This window comes from Glycine soja, chromosome 2 (assembly GCF_004193775.1).
Source record: "Glycine soja cultivar W05 chromosome 2, ASM419377v2, whole genome shotgun sequence".
NCBI classification, from domain to species: Eukaryota; Viridiplantae; Streptophyta; class Magnoliopsida; order Fabales; family Fabaceae; genus Glycine; species Glycine soja.
In genome coordinates, this window is record NC_041003.1 from 4,096,310 (window position 1) to 4,109,581 (window position 13,272).

Genomic DNA, 13,272 nt, shown 5'->3' on the forward strand with positions numbered 1-13,272 from the left:
ATTTATAAATAGTTATAAAATAAAATTTATTTTATAACTATATTTGTAAATAAAAATATTATATTTAATTATTTATTTTTTTACAGTGATATTTATTTAATTATTTATAAAAAAAATACTTTGAAAAAAAATTAAATATAAGAATTAATTAAATTAGATGCAAACTATTGAATTAATATAATATTTCAACATAAATTTTAGGATAAAAATCATAATTGATTGTTGAAAGTGTGATGAAAGTAAAATCAGAAATAAAAAGATAATCAATAGAAGGTTAGTTAAGGACAACAAACAATTATTACTCCATATCAATAATATAATAACTGAAAAAAGTAAAAATAAAATAAAATCTCTATACCATCACTTTAATTCCAATACTTAATTATTCACATTAACTTTCTTTAAAAGAACTACTTAATTGTATTAATTCAGAAAAAACTTAACTACTTACTATTATTTTTCCAAATTTTCAAAGACATTTTTTGAAATTTTAGAATAAATATAAATAACGAATTGCATTTTCAAAGACATTTTTGAAATTTTCTTATTTTCACTTGGAGGAGTAAATTTTTACTCATGCTTTTTAGTTGGACACACTTTAAATCATAACAATAGTTGATAATAAATAAATAATTTATCATAACTGAAGGATTTGAAAACGTAAAACAAATTTAAAAATGAGACAGTTTATTTACTTATTTAAAATGAAACAATAATTAAGTAAATTAAAGAAGCAAATTAGATTAGAAAAAGAGAAAAAGTATGAGAGACCATGAAAATGAAAATTGAATTAGAATTGAATAAGAACATAATAATGAGAATAAAAAAGCTTTTAAATTTCTTTAGTTATTAATTATTAATTTTTTTTTTCTAAACAAAGTTATGATATTAATGAAAATATCAATAAAAAGATTAACTGTTATTTATAATATTTTAATTAAATTTTATTTTTAAATATAATTTTATAATAAATTTTATTTGAGGTATATTAGTAAAAAAAAATTGAAACTTTTGTTTTTTAGCCTAAAGCCTTGCTTAGGCTGCCAGCCTGAAACACCCTTACAGGTGGCTGGAGCACAATGCGCCAATACACGTTCTTCCATGTACCTCACGTCCATGCTATCTATCTCTTCTCATTTGATTACAAAGTTACAATGTTGCTGTTGTTGTTGTCGTCTCCTTTTTCTGGACGTAACCCCAATCTTCACTGAACCGCACCGCTTCCATTTCATGGCGTTCGTTCACTACTTGCTCTCAGTTCCCAACAAACCCATCGCTCTCGTCGACGATTTCCTCACACTGTTTAAACCTCTCTCCCACTCTCCGCCCCAAAACTCACTATTCTCCAGGCTCCGCAGAATCGCTCACAAAGGTAAAAAAAATATACGTATATTTATTTATTTAATGTTAAAAGCCGCTAATTTTCTGCATTTGCTTTGAATTCAGCTAAGGCGAAGCCGCAGGAGCTGGAAGTAACTGTGGCGAGTGATGCGTTTACGCAATTCAAGCATCTGCTTCTGCCTATTACGGATAGGAATCCCTATCTCTCTGAGAGTACAAGACAAGTGAGTCTCTCTAGTGTGATGATGATGTACTTTAATTTTTGTGTTTATTCATCAAGCACTGACTTGAGGTTGTTGTTGTTGTTAGGCTATAGCAACCACCTCTGCTTTAGCTAAAAAGTATGGAGCTGACATTACTGTTGTTGGTAAGTTCTTGTAACTTAGTGTGTGTGTGTGTGTGTGTGCAAAGTGCAAACCTCTTGTTGAATTTGGAGAGGAAGAAAAGTGTGGATAAATTTTTCAAATTAAAAGAGTTGTATAATGTTTATGCTAGATACTTGCAAAGAGAGCTTTACTGTTCATAATGGTCCTATCTGGCTCGAACAATATGATTGCTTCTCATGAAGGATTGTTTCGGTCTCTACTAAAAATTCAGCTCCCAAGCATCAGGGTTGTTGTGTTAAATTGTAAAGGGAACAATCCTCTTACATTTTTTTGTATGCATGATTTATAGATTTGTGTGTTTGAGTTAACTTATTTTGGGGAAATAATTGATTCTATTGGTACCTTCAGACACTGTTTCTTTGGAATTAAGCTGAACATAAAGAGCAACGGGGTTTATGTGCTTTGCAGTTATTGACGAACAGCAGAAGGAGTCACTGCCTGAGCATGAGACCCAACTATCCAGTATCCGTTGGCATCTATCTGAAGGTTTGTAATAGCTATTTTCTTTGTTTCACTTATTGCATTTTATCTGTTGAGACCCTTCAAAGTACAATACCATAATATGTTTTCTTATTCTGTGAGCATCCCTTCACAGCATGATCATTTTCTTTGAATGTTTTTGTATGGCAAGTTTTCATGTATGGGTGATTTGTGTTTTTATGCAATGATTATTTACTTATTTTATATGAATTGTTCTGAATGTTCTTTCCAAAAAAAAAAAATTGGTTCTTGACTAAGTATGTGGGCTTTTACTTTGATCCATGTTGCCATTGCCAACCTTGCTTTAGTGAGAAAAGACTTTTGATGTTGTTTTATTATTTAAAGCCTTGGTTGGATAAATTTTTCCATAAATACTTTTATAGGAGAAGAAAATAAGAAGGAAAAATGAAAAAAGTTTCTTTCATAATCAAATTTTAGCTTGTGGGAGAAATTTATTTCATTTAGCTACTCCAAAAGCTGATTTCAATTTGTACATAAGCTAATTTTACCTCATGGGTGAAGCTTATTTCATTTTATCTTATTTTCTTCTCCTATAAGTGCTTCTGGAGAAATTTATCTGAATATGGCTTAGTTAAATTCTGTTTCTGTCCTTTTATGAATAGTTAATTGTCTAGGATTATATTGGATATACAGGACTGCAAGTATAAGAGTTTCATGTAGTTTGAAGTCATTAAAAGATTAGGGATCTTGGGGTTGTATTTTTATCATTTTCAATCAAACATTCCTGCGGTAAAGTTGGGTTAAAATTAAGGATTGTTAATTTGCTATCAATTATTGTTCAATCTACTTGTTGTGCTTCATGATAAAAATGCAGGTGGGTTGAAGGACTATAACTTGCTAGAGAGGCTTGGTGATGGCAACAAGCCAACAGCAATTATTGGTGATGTTGCTGATGACCTTAATTTGGATTTGGTAGTTATTAGCATGGAAGCGATTCATACAAAGCATATAGATGCAAATTTGCTTGCTGAGTTCATTCCCTGTCCTGTCATGCTTTTGCCATTGTAGTTTGCATTGTTTTTAAGATAGGAAACGATTTTTGTTTCATCCGGTCTGTCTTCTCTGATGCAATTTGATATTCCATCGTGTTGTTTAGCATTTGCTACTCCAGTGTCAGGGATGTTTTGTTAAAAAATGCACAAGTGCCTGACTAAGGTGGGGTGTGTATATATATGTGTATGCTGAAGCATGACTAATTTTTATGCCTGGAAAGGAAGCATGTTAGAATTTTCTTTTGGACACTAATTTTTCTAAATGATAAATATGGGAGGAATTTGGATCCTTTCATCTGAGCTTGAGGAATGTGGATCTGCTATTTTACGTTTTGGATATATCTCTGTTCGACGTTGACATATGAAAAACTCTCATTGCTTAGGTTATTGACCTGCAATGTTCTCTCTTGAACAAGATTCATAAATATCAATTGCAATTTAACTTATAATGATTCTGAGTTCTTGTTCCGGAGAACATATTTAATTTGAATAAATCCGCTATTTATCATGGGTGGATACCATCTATGTTTAAACTTCGATTTACACTTCACAAATTCCTCCCTCTTCTGTAATTGGACTTAAATTCTGATGTTTGAAGTTTCAGAATGAACCATGCTAGTATATTGGAAAACTTTTGGTGGGAACATTTGTCAACATTCAGCGGTGTTAATTTAGAGCCAAATGAAATTTCATTTAAATTATAAATTTGTGTTTGAAATATTTTGGCTGAAATAGAAGTGGTAGAGATATTCGTTTTTAGCAGATTGACTTGAATCGTTCGAGGGAAAAAAACAATTGATGAAGTATAATATATTTCAATATTAGCTCATTGATTGGGTTTAAAATGTAAATTTGATTCAATCTAAATTGGTTTGTCTCAGTTTTTCGTTTGAAATTTTCATACATAAATTCTTCAAGTTTATGAGAGAGAGAAATATTTTTACTCAAATGTATTAAATGCACGATTAAAACAATTTATCCAAATAAACGACATTCCAGGTGAAAAACTTATCAAAGTATGTCAATATATAGGTCTTTTTACACAACGCTGGAGCAAATATAATATTAACTCATTGACCACTCGGTACTTTCTTCCAAAGCAAATGTTCGGAGTAGTGAGATGATGATTCTTCACTATTGAATCTCAAGTTGGCAATGTGGTACCCCAATTTCAACAAATAATCTCTATCCACTGAATACTTTTAGAAGGAAAAAAAAAACCAGTCCTATGTCAAAGCAAGGGTAGTTGGGATTGCTTGAATACTTGCTGATGCTGTTGGGGAAATTAAATGTGAGATGAATTCGTTGTTCCATATACACGAGCTCAGTAAGAAAAAATCACACACCATCATGTCCTCTCCCATCCTTTCACATTCATGGGGAGGTATTCTTGCCCTTGGAAGCTGAGGCACCCGCTTATTTTTTGTTATATTTACCTTTCTCCCATTGCCAAATCCTCCATTGACCTCCTTCTTCAATTAACTATCTAGCTTCCCAAATACTTGGCCACATGAAACTTGGCACGTAGTCTTTATTAGCTTCCCAAATAGAGTTATTTGGAAAATATCTAGCTTTAGTAAGTGATAGGAGGAAGGATACAACATAAGCCTGTATAATCTTCCCCTCTGCTCCTATCAGTATCCCGGTATGCCAAAGAGTCATCATTCACCAACAACCTCCATTGTTTAGCAATTATGGCCAAGTTAAAAGATTTCACAAAATGGAATCTCACTTATATACTTTATATTAATCTTCCTTTCATCTATATCTCCTCCTAGGAAAAAAGTGTTATTAGTCAATCTTATCACAAATCGATTGTGATAATAGAAAACAACTCATAACATTGGGAGATAGTTGGGGCCGAGGGAAACAACCTAATCCTGAGGATCATTCCTTGCTCCCAAGATATATATGATGGACATAGATGAGAGAACTTCACATGAAATAAACAAATATGAGGATAGAGGATCATTTTGGCTAAGGCCTCTATGTGGCTTGAATACTCTGAGTAGACTTCCATTCATCATCACTAAGAAAGATATAGTTTAAAACAAAATTCATCATAAGAGAAAGTCAACATGTTGGAAAACCCATAGAGATCATAACATTCTCCAAGAAAAGCTACTCCACTTCATCATATGTTTTGGACATATCGAGTTTCAGGTCCATGAACCCTTTTCTCCCTTTATTCTTCATGAAATGATAACATTCAAAAGCAATCAAGGCATTGTCTATAGAAAGCCTATTTGAAACAAAAACGCTATGGAATTCCTCAATTATATCTGATAGCACCCTCTTTAGTTTGTTCGCAATTGTTTTTGTAACAATTTTGAACAGCACATTATACAGAGTTATGTGTTACCATGTGAAAAAAAAGTAATTATCCAAGTTAAAAAAAATCTTAACGGTAATAGCATGAGATATCAATAGGAGTTATTTCTGTTCATGTAAAAAATGTAAACATTTGCAAAGAAGTTGCTGCTTGGCCACAAAGATAGAAAGATTCGTCACGTGACATGTCAAAAAATCTTTCTAATTCCTTTTTTTTTAATTTTATTTTTATTTCCTGAATTTTTTAAACTAGTCTTACTATCTTAAGTTTTTCTTCTGTCAGCTCCAGCAAGTATGAAAAAAAAAGTTAAAAAATATTAATGGTTAAAAAACTTTTTCTTCTGGTTGGCCATAAAGAGAAAGATTCGACACGTGACATGTCAAAAAATCTTTCTAATTCCTTTTTTTTTTAATTTTTATATTTTAGTTCCTGAATTTCTTAAACTAGTTTTAGTATCTTAAGTTTTTCTTCTGTCAGCAAGATGAAAAAAATTTAAGGATGAAAAAAAAAGTTAAAAAAATTTAAGGATTATTTTATTATTGGCACTACACTTTATTTATTTCAGTAAAAAAAAGCTTTATTTATTTATTAGGTTCTTAAAAATGTTACTATTAGGATTTTTTGGTTATTTGATTGTATTAAGACATGCTACTTTTTATATAACTTTTTGTTAGCTGATCCATGTCATTCCGTTAGATTATCTTTTAATATAAATACTTGAATATAAAACTAGAAAAACCACTCTTTAATGTGACCTTCTGCCTTGAAAAAATGTAAAACTAACTTGTCTTGAGAAACTAGTGTTTAAGAAATTAGTTTTACATATGATCAGAGAATCAAACACTTTCTATTGATGTGTTTAAAAAATTTAATTATTTATCAACTGTGTTGGACGTTATTCATTAAGTACATCATGTTAGTGTTAGAAAAAAGATAATAAATCAATCAAATTAGTTGGAGGTTTGGAGCAATTGAGTTGATCAACAATTCATTGATTTTACGTTTGTATTGAGCAAGCTGTCACCAGTTGGGATTGAGAAATCTACTTAATTTAATTATAGTTTATTTTTTCTTTTAATTGTATACATATTAAGTAGCACTCATAAGCGTGATAAATATATTTTTTTTCTTCATACAGGATAGCAACTCCTTAAATTTAACATATTGTAAACATGATAAATACACATGTAACATAAAAAAAAAAACTTGATTAATACAAGCCATTGAAGTAAAATTGTCTTAAGAAAGAAGGTAAAATGCAAATAATACTGTTTGATTTTATTGCCCAAGTTAGATCAAAATGCGAGCACCAATCATGTTAGCATTATTGGTCTGAATCAATGAAATTAGTTGGAATAATTGAGTTGATTAATTAATTGATTTTACGTTTATATAGAGCACGTTGTCCACACTAGTTGGGGATTGAGAAAGTCTAATTAAACTATAAATTTGATAACTATATAAATTTTGAGTAAATATGTTTTTTTCTTTAATTTTTGTTAAATTTTAATATTAATATTTCTAAAAAAGTTGTCTATCTTTATTCCTTTTAATTTTGAAATAACTATTTTTTTAAGGTATTATCTAAATCATTTTTTACTCTTCAACCCTTCTTAGGAGAACATGAGGAGAAATGTAAAATAACTTGACTTAGTCAAGGATGATGTGTCGGTAAAACTAGTTATTAAATGAGTTGAAAAGTATAAAATAATAAAAAAATATAAATTTGTGATTTATTTAAAAATGATAATAAAAAATTTGATAAATATATCAAAGATAAAAAATAAAAGAAAATATAAAAAATTAAAAATTAACATTTTAAAAACTACTAAAAATTTATTTATGAAATCGTTAAAAAAAACTAAAAAATTAAATGAAATGTCAGTTAAACATAAACCTTATCATTTGATATTACTAATGGCATATGAAAAGAGATTGTGAAGTATCAACGTGCGTGACCAACGTTTGTACATTTTTGCTTTGTTTATTAATTATTTAGCTATTAAATAATTACTTAATATTTAATAATTATAAAAATAAAATCCTAAATCTGATATATACATACATATATATATATATTTATGTGTAATATGGTGGGGAGTTATATTCTGAAGTCAATTTCGACCTTAGATATGCTTTCACAAGTCAGAAAAAAACTCAAAATCATATTCAATTAAAACAATTTTTTCCTATTAAAATCAAGACAGGTTCAGACAAATATCCACAAGTTTTTGTTTTAATTGTCATGCTTATTAATGACTGATAATAACTTTAAAAAATGGTTTTATTTAAGAAAAAATCATAGAAAAGATAATAATAATAATAATACTGAACATTCAAGTAATAAATTAAAATTAAAACTGAGTAAAAATCACAAATTTGAATAATTACTATTTTTTTAATAAAACAGTGCAATTATATTCTATCTTGAGAATGAAATTATTATTCGCGGGTAGGGGTATTTGGGTAAAGTGCGACGTCACAGAAAACCTGGTATAAGAAGCGTATTTTCTGATTCTGAGAGTCACAATGAGAAGAAGAAAGAAGCGAGGAAAAAAGCACAACAGCAAACAACGTGACGCCACCCTCTCTTCCCTTCCCTCTTCCTATAAATGCTCACACTCTAACAAACCGAATACCTCTCCCACTTGCGATCGGAAGAAAGAGATCATCAAACCCTAACACGCTCTCTCTTTCTCTCTCCGAATCCGAATTTTTTATCACCTTCTCCTCGATCATTGTGATTGAGATTGAGATTAACCCTAACGCACACGCTCACTGTTGCGATTCCGAGTTCTATGGCTATGAGCGGTGCGTCTTCCGATCATTCCCCCAAGCCCGGCGTCTCCTCGCCCTGGAGCCAGATTGTCGCCGCCGCTGCTCCTCCTTCCTCCACCTCCCCGCCGCCTCCACCCGTCGTCGACGCCTCCGTCGCGGTCAATTCTCCGCCGACGGAAGATTCTGACAACGGCGGCGGAAACAATGTCATTACCGGCAAAAGGCCTGCGTGGAATAAACCCTCGAATGCCGCTTCTTCTTCCGTCATTGGCGCCGATTCCTGGCCGCTGCCAGCGGAGTCCGCTCGCGCTCCGACCAAATCGCCGTCTCCGTCGCCATCGCCGTCCGAAATGACGAAGACTTCCACGGACATATCCTCCTTGCCGCCACCATTGCAGGTTTTGTTCTTTCGAGATTTCTTTTGAAATATTAAATAAAGCTTACGTTGCCATATTTTTTTTGGTGATTCTCCGCTCTGATTATTAGTGTTTGTTGGTTTCTCTTTCATATTTTATCTACTTAAAAACAATACAGTGTAGTCTTTCTATTTAGTCAGAATTTAGATCAAGGTTGATGAGGCAGGCGGTTGCAAATTGAATTTATCTTTTACCTTTTCGGGAATATTTGTTGTTTGGTTTTATAATTTCTCGTGTGTGTATTGTAGGGTTCTGGAAGCGTGACTCCCTCACCACAGAGGAATGTTAGGGATAATGCTAATGCGGACAACAACACTGTGCAGACTCACCAGAAGTCTTTTAAGCGCAGCAATTCGAACACCTCTTCTAATGGAGGGCATCATCCACCACAAATGTCTGGGCCTCAAGGTCCGATTGCTCCTGCTGGGTCCCACAACTATAATTCGTCACCAAAGGAGCATCAACCCAGAGCTGGATTTTTTCCTAATGATCACCTGCCACAGCGAAACTCTTTTAGGTACCGGAATGGCGGTGGTCCACATCAGCGCGGAGATGGTCACCACCATCATAACTATGGGGGCAGGCGTGATCAGGATCACCGTGGAAATCAGGACTGGAATAATCACCGAAGTTTTAATGGTAGAGACAACTTTATGTCTCCGAGATTTGGTCCAAGGTTTATAAGGCCTCCACTGCCTCCTAATCCTGCTCCATTGTTTCCACCACCTCCTCCATTGCACCCTTATGGGGGCTCTATTGGGTTTCCTGGTATGTGCTGTTAATGAATGCAAAGATGACCTTTTAGTGTTTATGTACATGGTCTGATGATTGTATGCATTTGCAGAACTACCTCCTCAGATGATATATGTTCCACCTCCGCCACTGGAATCAATGAGAGGTGTTCCTTTTGTTTCTCCAATACCGCCTAATGCAATGTTTTTCCAACCTTCAGATAATCAGTTGCATACTAAGATTGTCAACCAGATTGACTACTATTTCAGGTGTTGCTTATACTTTTGATCAGCCACTATTTTCATTTTTTTAATGATTTTTAAGTGTTTTAGAATGTTGACTGTAGATTTACAAACAAATTGTCTTTTGCAGCAATGAAAATTTAGTTAAAGATATATACTTGCGGCGGAACATGGATGACCAGGGCTGGGTTACTATAAATTTAATAGCAGGCTTCAAAAAAGTAAGTTGTTTGGGTGTATTTGATTGGTTGGTTTTTTATCTTTGAAGTTGGCTGCATGATTGTGTTTATAATTGACTAATAATATACTATACTCCATTTTCTTAAAAAACATTTTATATAAATAATTTTTCTGTTGGAGGATTAGATTCTTTTTTATTATTAATATCCTCTAACATTTACCTGAAACTTTCTGTTGTATATTGGATAATGGTTGATGGAAAATATTCTTCTGACCCGATTTACCCTTTAATTTTATTGTTCTCTCAGTGACAATCATGGGATGACAAACAGTGGTAGCATATTTTTTGTGTTGCATATGCTTTTTGTCTTCCTATGGTTGCAGAGGTCCTCACATTATATCAATGGAAAATGTTTGAGGGAAATATGAATTTACTCTTTTAAGATCAGTATTTAATATTTATATCAAATTCAAGGTATGCAACAGATATGTTGCATGGTAAGTGCCACATTTTTTAAGCATGGGATTAGGATCTAAAAGCTGCAATCCTTATCTGAACTAAGTTTCTATTTCAGCAATTAATTGAATTGTTTACATAGTGATTAGAAACAGCTTCAGTCAAAATTGAGTTCTTTTTAGTTATGTATTTTTTATGTTACTTAATTTAATGTGATGATAATATGAAATTATTTCTAGTTGACCTATTATACTAACAGGAAATTTCTTGCATGCGTTGGGCTTCTTTGATAGTGTATTTTTCTCTTTAACTATCTTTGCTGGAATTTTGAAATGCCAGTGAATGTAGGATTCTAATAATAAAATCTATTTTATACATGCATATATCCACCACCATTGCAAGAATACATAACTGTCTCAAAGAAACTAAGTATTGAACCCTTTTAATTTCACTTTTGTCTTTTCCCTTGGATTTCAAAGTCAAAGTTCTTTTAACTTCATTCAATGTTGATGATGTCAATGATGATGAAGATGATAAAGTCATCCCCGCAGTAAACAAAGTGTTCTATGCAATGAATGTATTGTCTTACCTATTTTTCTAGGTATTACTGTTGCGTAAACCCTGATGTAGCATAGCAAATATAGAGAGGATCTCAAGAAGATTAAATCATCAGATTTAAAATTAAACTGTTCAGTCATTTATGTAAGTGGCCATAATGTATATGGATGTTGAACTTGCTGAATTATCTAGAATTTGATTTTTATTGACATAGGTGAAATGAAAATGGATGAGTAAATGAGTATGATTGTCTTTAGGCGTTTGCCTCCTGTGCTTGATTTTTGGACTCTCACTTATAAAGCCGACTTATATGTGGGATAGTCTGTCAGAGTAGAGTTTATCATATATTGTGGTTCTGTGTTTTATTTTTCAAGAATTCAATTACCCTCTCCATTCCAAAATAAGTGACGTTCTAGGTTGTCACACAAACTAAGAAAAGTTAATAAATTGATTAAAGAGAGTAGTAATTTTACAAAGCTAACCTCAGTATCAATATTACATCTAAAGTGACACTTATTAGGGGTTTTAGTGGAAAAAACAATTAATGAAAAGCTAACTTGACAGTTTTGGGACAATTTTTTCCCGCTTCAAATTTGACATTTATTTTGGGACAGAGGGAGTACCATTCTGACCAATTTTATTTTTTTTTGCAAATATCTTCTTTGGAAATGTGGGTTGAAGAAGCATCATTCACCATTAGATGACTAAAGTTTTTTTGTCCCAGGTCAAGTATTTGACCGAAAATATCCAGATTGTGTTAGATGCTGTTCGAACCTCATCTGTTGTTGAAGTTCAGGTATTTTCTTAAGCTTGCCTTGAATTTCTACTTTTTAAAATTTAAGTAAACACAGTATTTCAGGTATTGTTTGTTTGAGTTATATTAGTTTGTTAAATCTCATTTATTTTAAATTTATTCCTCTTAAACTATAGGGTGACAAAATAAGGAGAAGAAATGATTGGAGGAGATGGATCATGCCTGGTGGTCAGGTTCCTAATGTTAGAGGTTCTCAAACCGTTGGACAGCTGGCTGAACGAGTTCAAAACATTACTCTGGAGAGAACTAACAATAACGATGCTGGAGTATTAGATGTTTCACAGAATAGACCTTTTGGGGATTTGAATAGTCAATATCTCCATTCCACTAGCGAGGGTACTGCTCAAGTCGGTATTCAAGTTTCAGATCATTCTATTTCTGCAAGAAATTAGAGCTGCAGATGTTCTTTAAAACATTTTTTTGAAGAATATTCTTCAGAGGGAAGCAAGAAGCAGGAGGGATCATGGTCTCAATTTTTACATATTGCACAGTGGGACATGATTTCTCGTGAGGTATCTAGGAAAACATGATTGAGAAATGGGAGGAAAATACCTTTTTTATAAAACAGAAAAAAAACCAAATGGTAAAAAATGGCCCGTAAAAGGCGCATTTTATATATTCTGTGTTTTCGGAGCTAGTAGCATGACCCTTGCGATTATTACTTGTTTATATGGTGTTTAATGTTCCTATTCTGGTGGCGGGATGGTAGCTTGCTTTTGTGGGGATTGTTTTTTATTTTATTCCCCTGAATTCCCCTAAGCTGCTTTTTAAAATCTTTGGGGTCATATTCCCACCTGGATTAGGAGCATTATATGTGAGATCAATGATCATGGGTGTTGAATGAGTTTGATAGCTACTAGTTGATGACTGTGAGTGAAGGGGAAAGATGGCTTTCTGCTGATGGAGCTTGTCCCACAACTGCTTTACAGAATGATTGTATGATGCTATTTCCCCCCACATCATCTTTGGAATGACCATACTTGGTTTTTGTTGTCCTCGGTTTTACTTTATTTAAACTCTTACTAGGCATAAATTGCCCCTGTGGCCTGTGGGGTTATTCAAACCAAAACTATTAATTTGCAGCTGTATGTGATCGGGATGTCTTAATTATTTCATACCCCTACGTTCTAACATGTACTGATGTAATTCGTTTAATTTTTTTGTTTTATGCTATTCGTATGATCTTTTTATTAGATTATTGTACTAGTCTGCATGCAAGTACGATGAACGGGTATGCTTTCAAAAAAATAAAGAATAAATTGTCATTTATATAATGTGCTGATAAATTTATCTTTAAATAATGAAAATTCAAATTTTAGTGTTTGTAAGTGCGGACGAATTTATTTTAATTTATGTTTGTTTTCTTATTTTTTAAATGATTGTAATGTTATGTTTACAACAATTAAAAATGTCTATAAATGTGTATAGCGTTGTTTTAATGAATAAATAGATTTGTTGTACTTTTTTACTTTTGAGGATTGGAATTTAAATTTTTAAGGATAGATTTGTCAGCGTAGGACACATTTAAAGATGAAAAATGACT

At 32.4% G+C, this 13,272-nt stretch overlaps 2 protein-coding genes across 2 annotated transcripts; both read left to right on the forward strand.

Moving 5' to 3' along the window:
* Positions 1-1,101: 1,101 nt before the first annotated feature.
* On the forward strand, positions 1,102-3,520 carry LOC114381280. The gene is made up of 5 exons (XM_028340503.1): positions 1,102-1,372; positions 1,447-1,565; positions 1,651-1,708; positions 2,136-2,213; positions 3,043-3,520. Exons 1-5 carry the CDS (start codon positions 1,102-1,104, stop codon positions 3,234-3,236), a joined length of 720 nt encoding a protein of 239 aa, XP_028196304.1. The 3' UTR covers positions 3,237-3,520.
* A 4,564-nt stretch (positions 3,521-8,084) lies between these two features.
* On the forward strand, positions 8,085-12,917 carry LOC114381290 (la-related protein 1C-like). Its single transcript, XM_028340514.1, has 6 exons — positions 8,085-8,728; positions 8,995-9,514; positions 9,591-9,747; positions 9,851-9,941; positions 11,640-11,711; positions 11,846-12,917. The coding sequence occupies exons 1-6, from the start codon at positions 8,351-8,353 to the stop codon at positions 12,119-12,121; spliced, it is 1,494 nt and encodes a 497-aa protein (XP_028196315.1). The 5' UTR covers positions 8,085-8,350; the 3' UTR covers positions 12,122-12,917.
* Positions 12,918-13,272: the final 355 nt, after the last annotated feature.

Bases quoted from the DNA above. Each gene is read 5' to 3' on its own strand.
- LOC114381280 (XM_028340503.1), top strand. From the start codon at position 1,102: ATGTACCTCACGTCCATGCTATCTATCTCTTCTCATTTGATTACAAAG. The intron at 1,373-1,446 runs GTAAAAAAAATA...CTTTGAATTCAG, and splicing joins CCGCAGAATCGCTCACAAAG to CTAAGGCGAAGCCGCAGGAG. The intron at 1,709-2,135 runs GTAAGTTCTTGT...TGTGCTTTGCAG, and splicing joins AGCTGACATTACTGTTGTTG to TTATTGACGAACAGCAGAAG.
- LOC114381290 (XM_028340514.1), top strand. From the start codon at position 8,351: ATGGCTATGAGCGGTGCGTCTTCCGATCATTCCCCCAAGCCCGGCGTC. The intron at 8,729-8,994 runs GTTTTGTTCTTT...TGTGTATTGTAG, and splicing joins CCTTGCCGCCACCATTGCAG to GGTTCTGGAAGCGTGACTCC. The intron at 9,515-9,590 runs GTATGTGCTGTT...ATGCATTTGCAG, and splicing joins GGGCTCTATTGGGTTTCCTG to AACTACCTCCTCAGATGATA.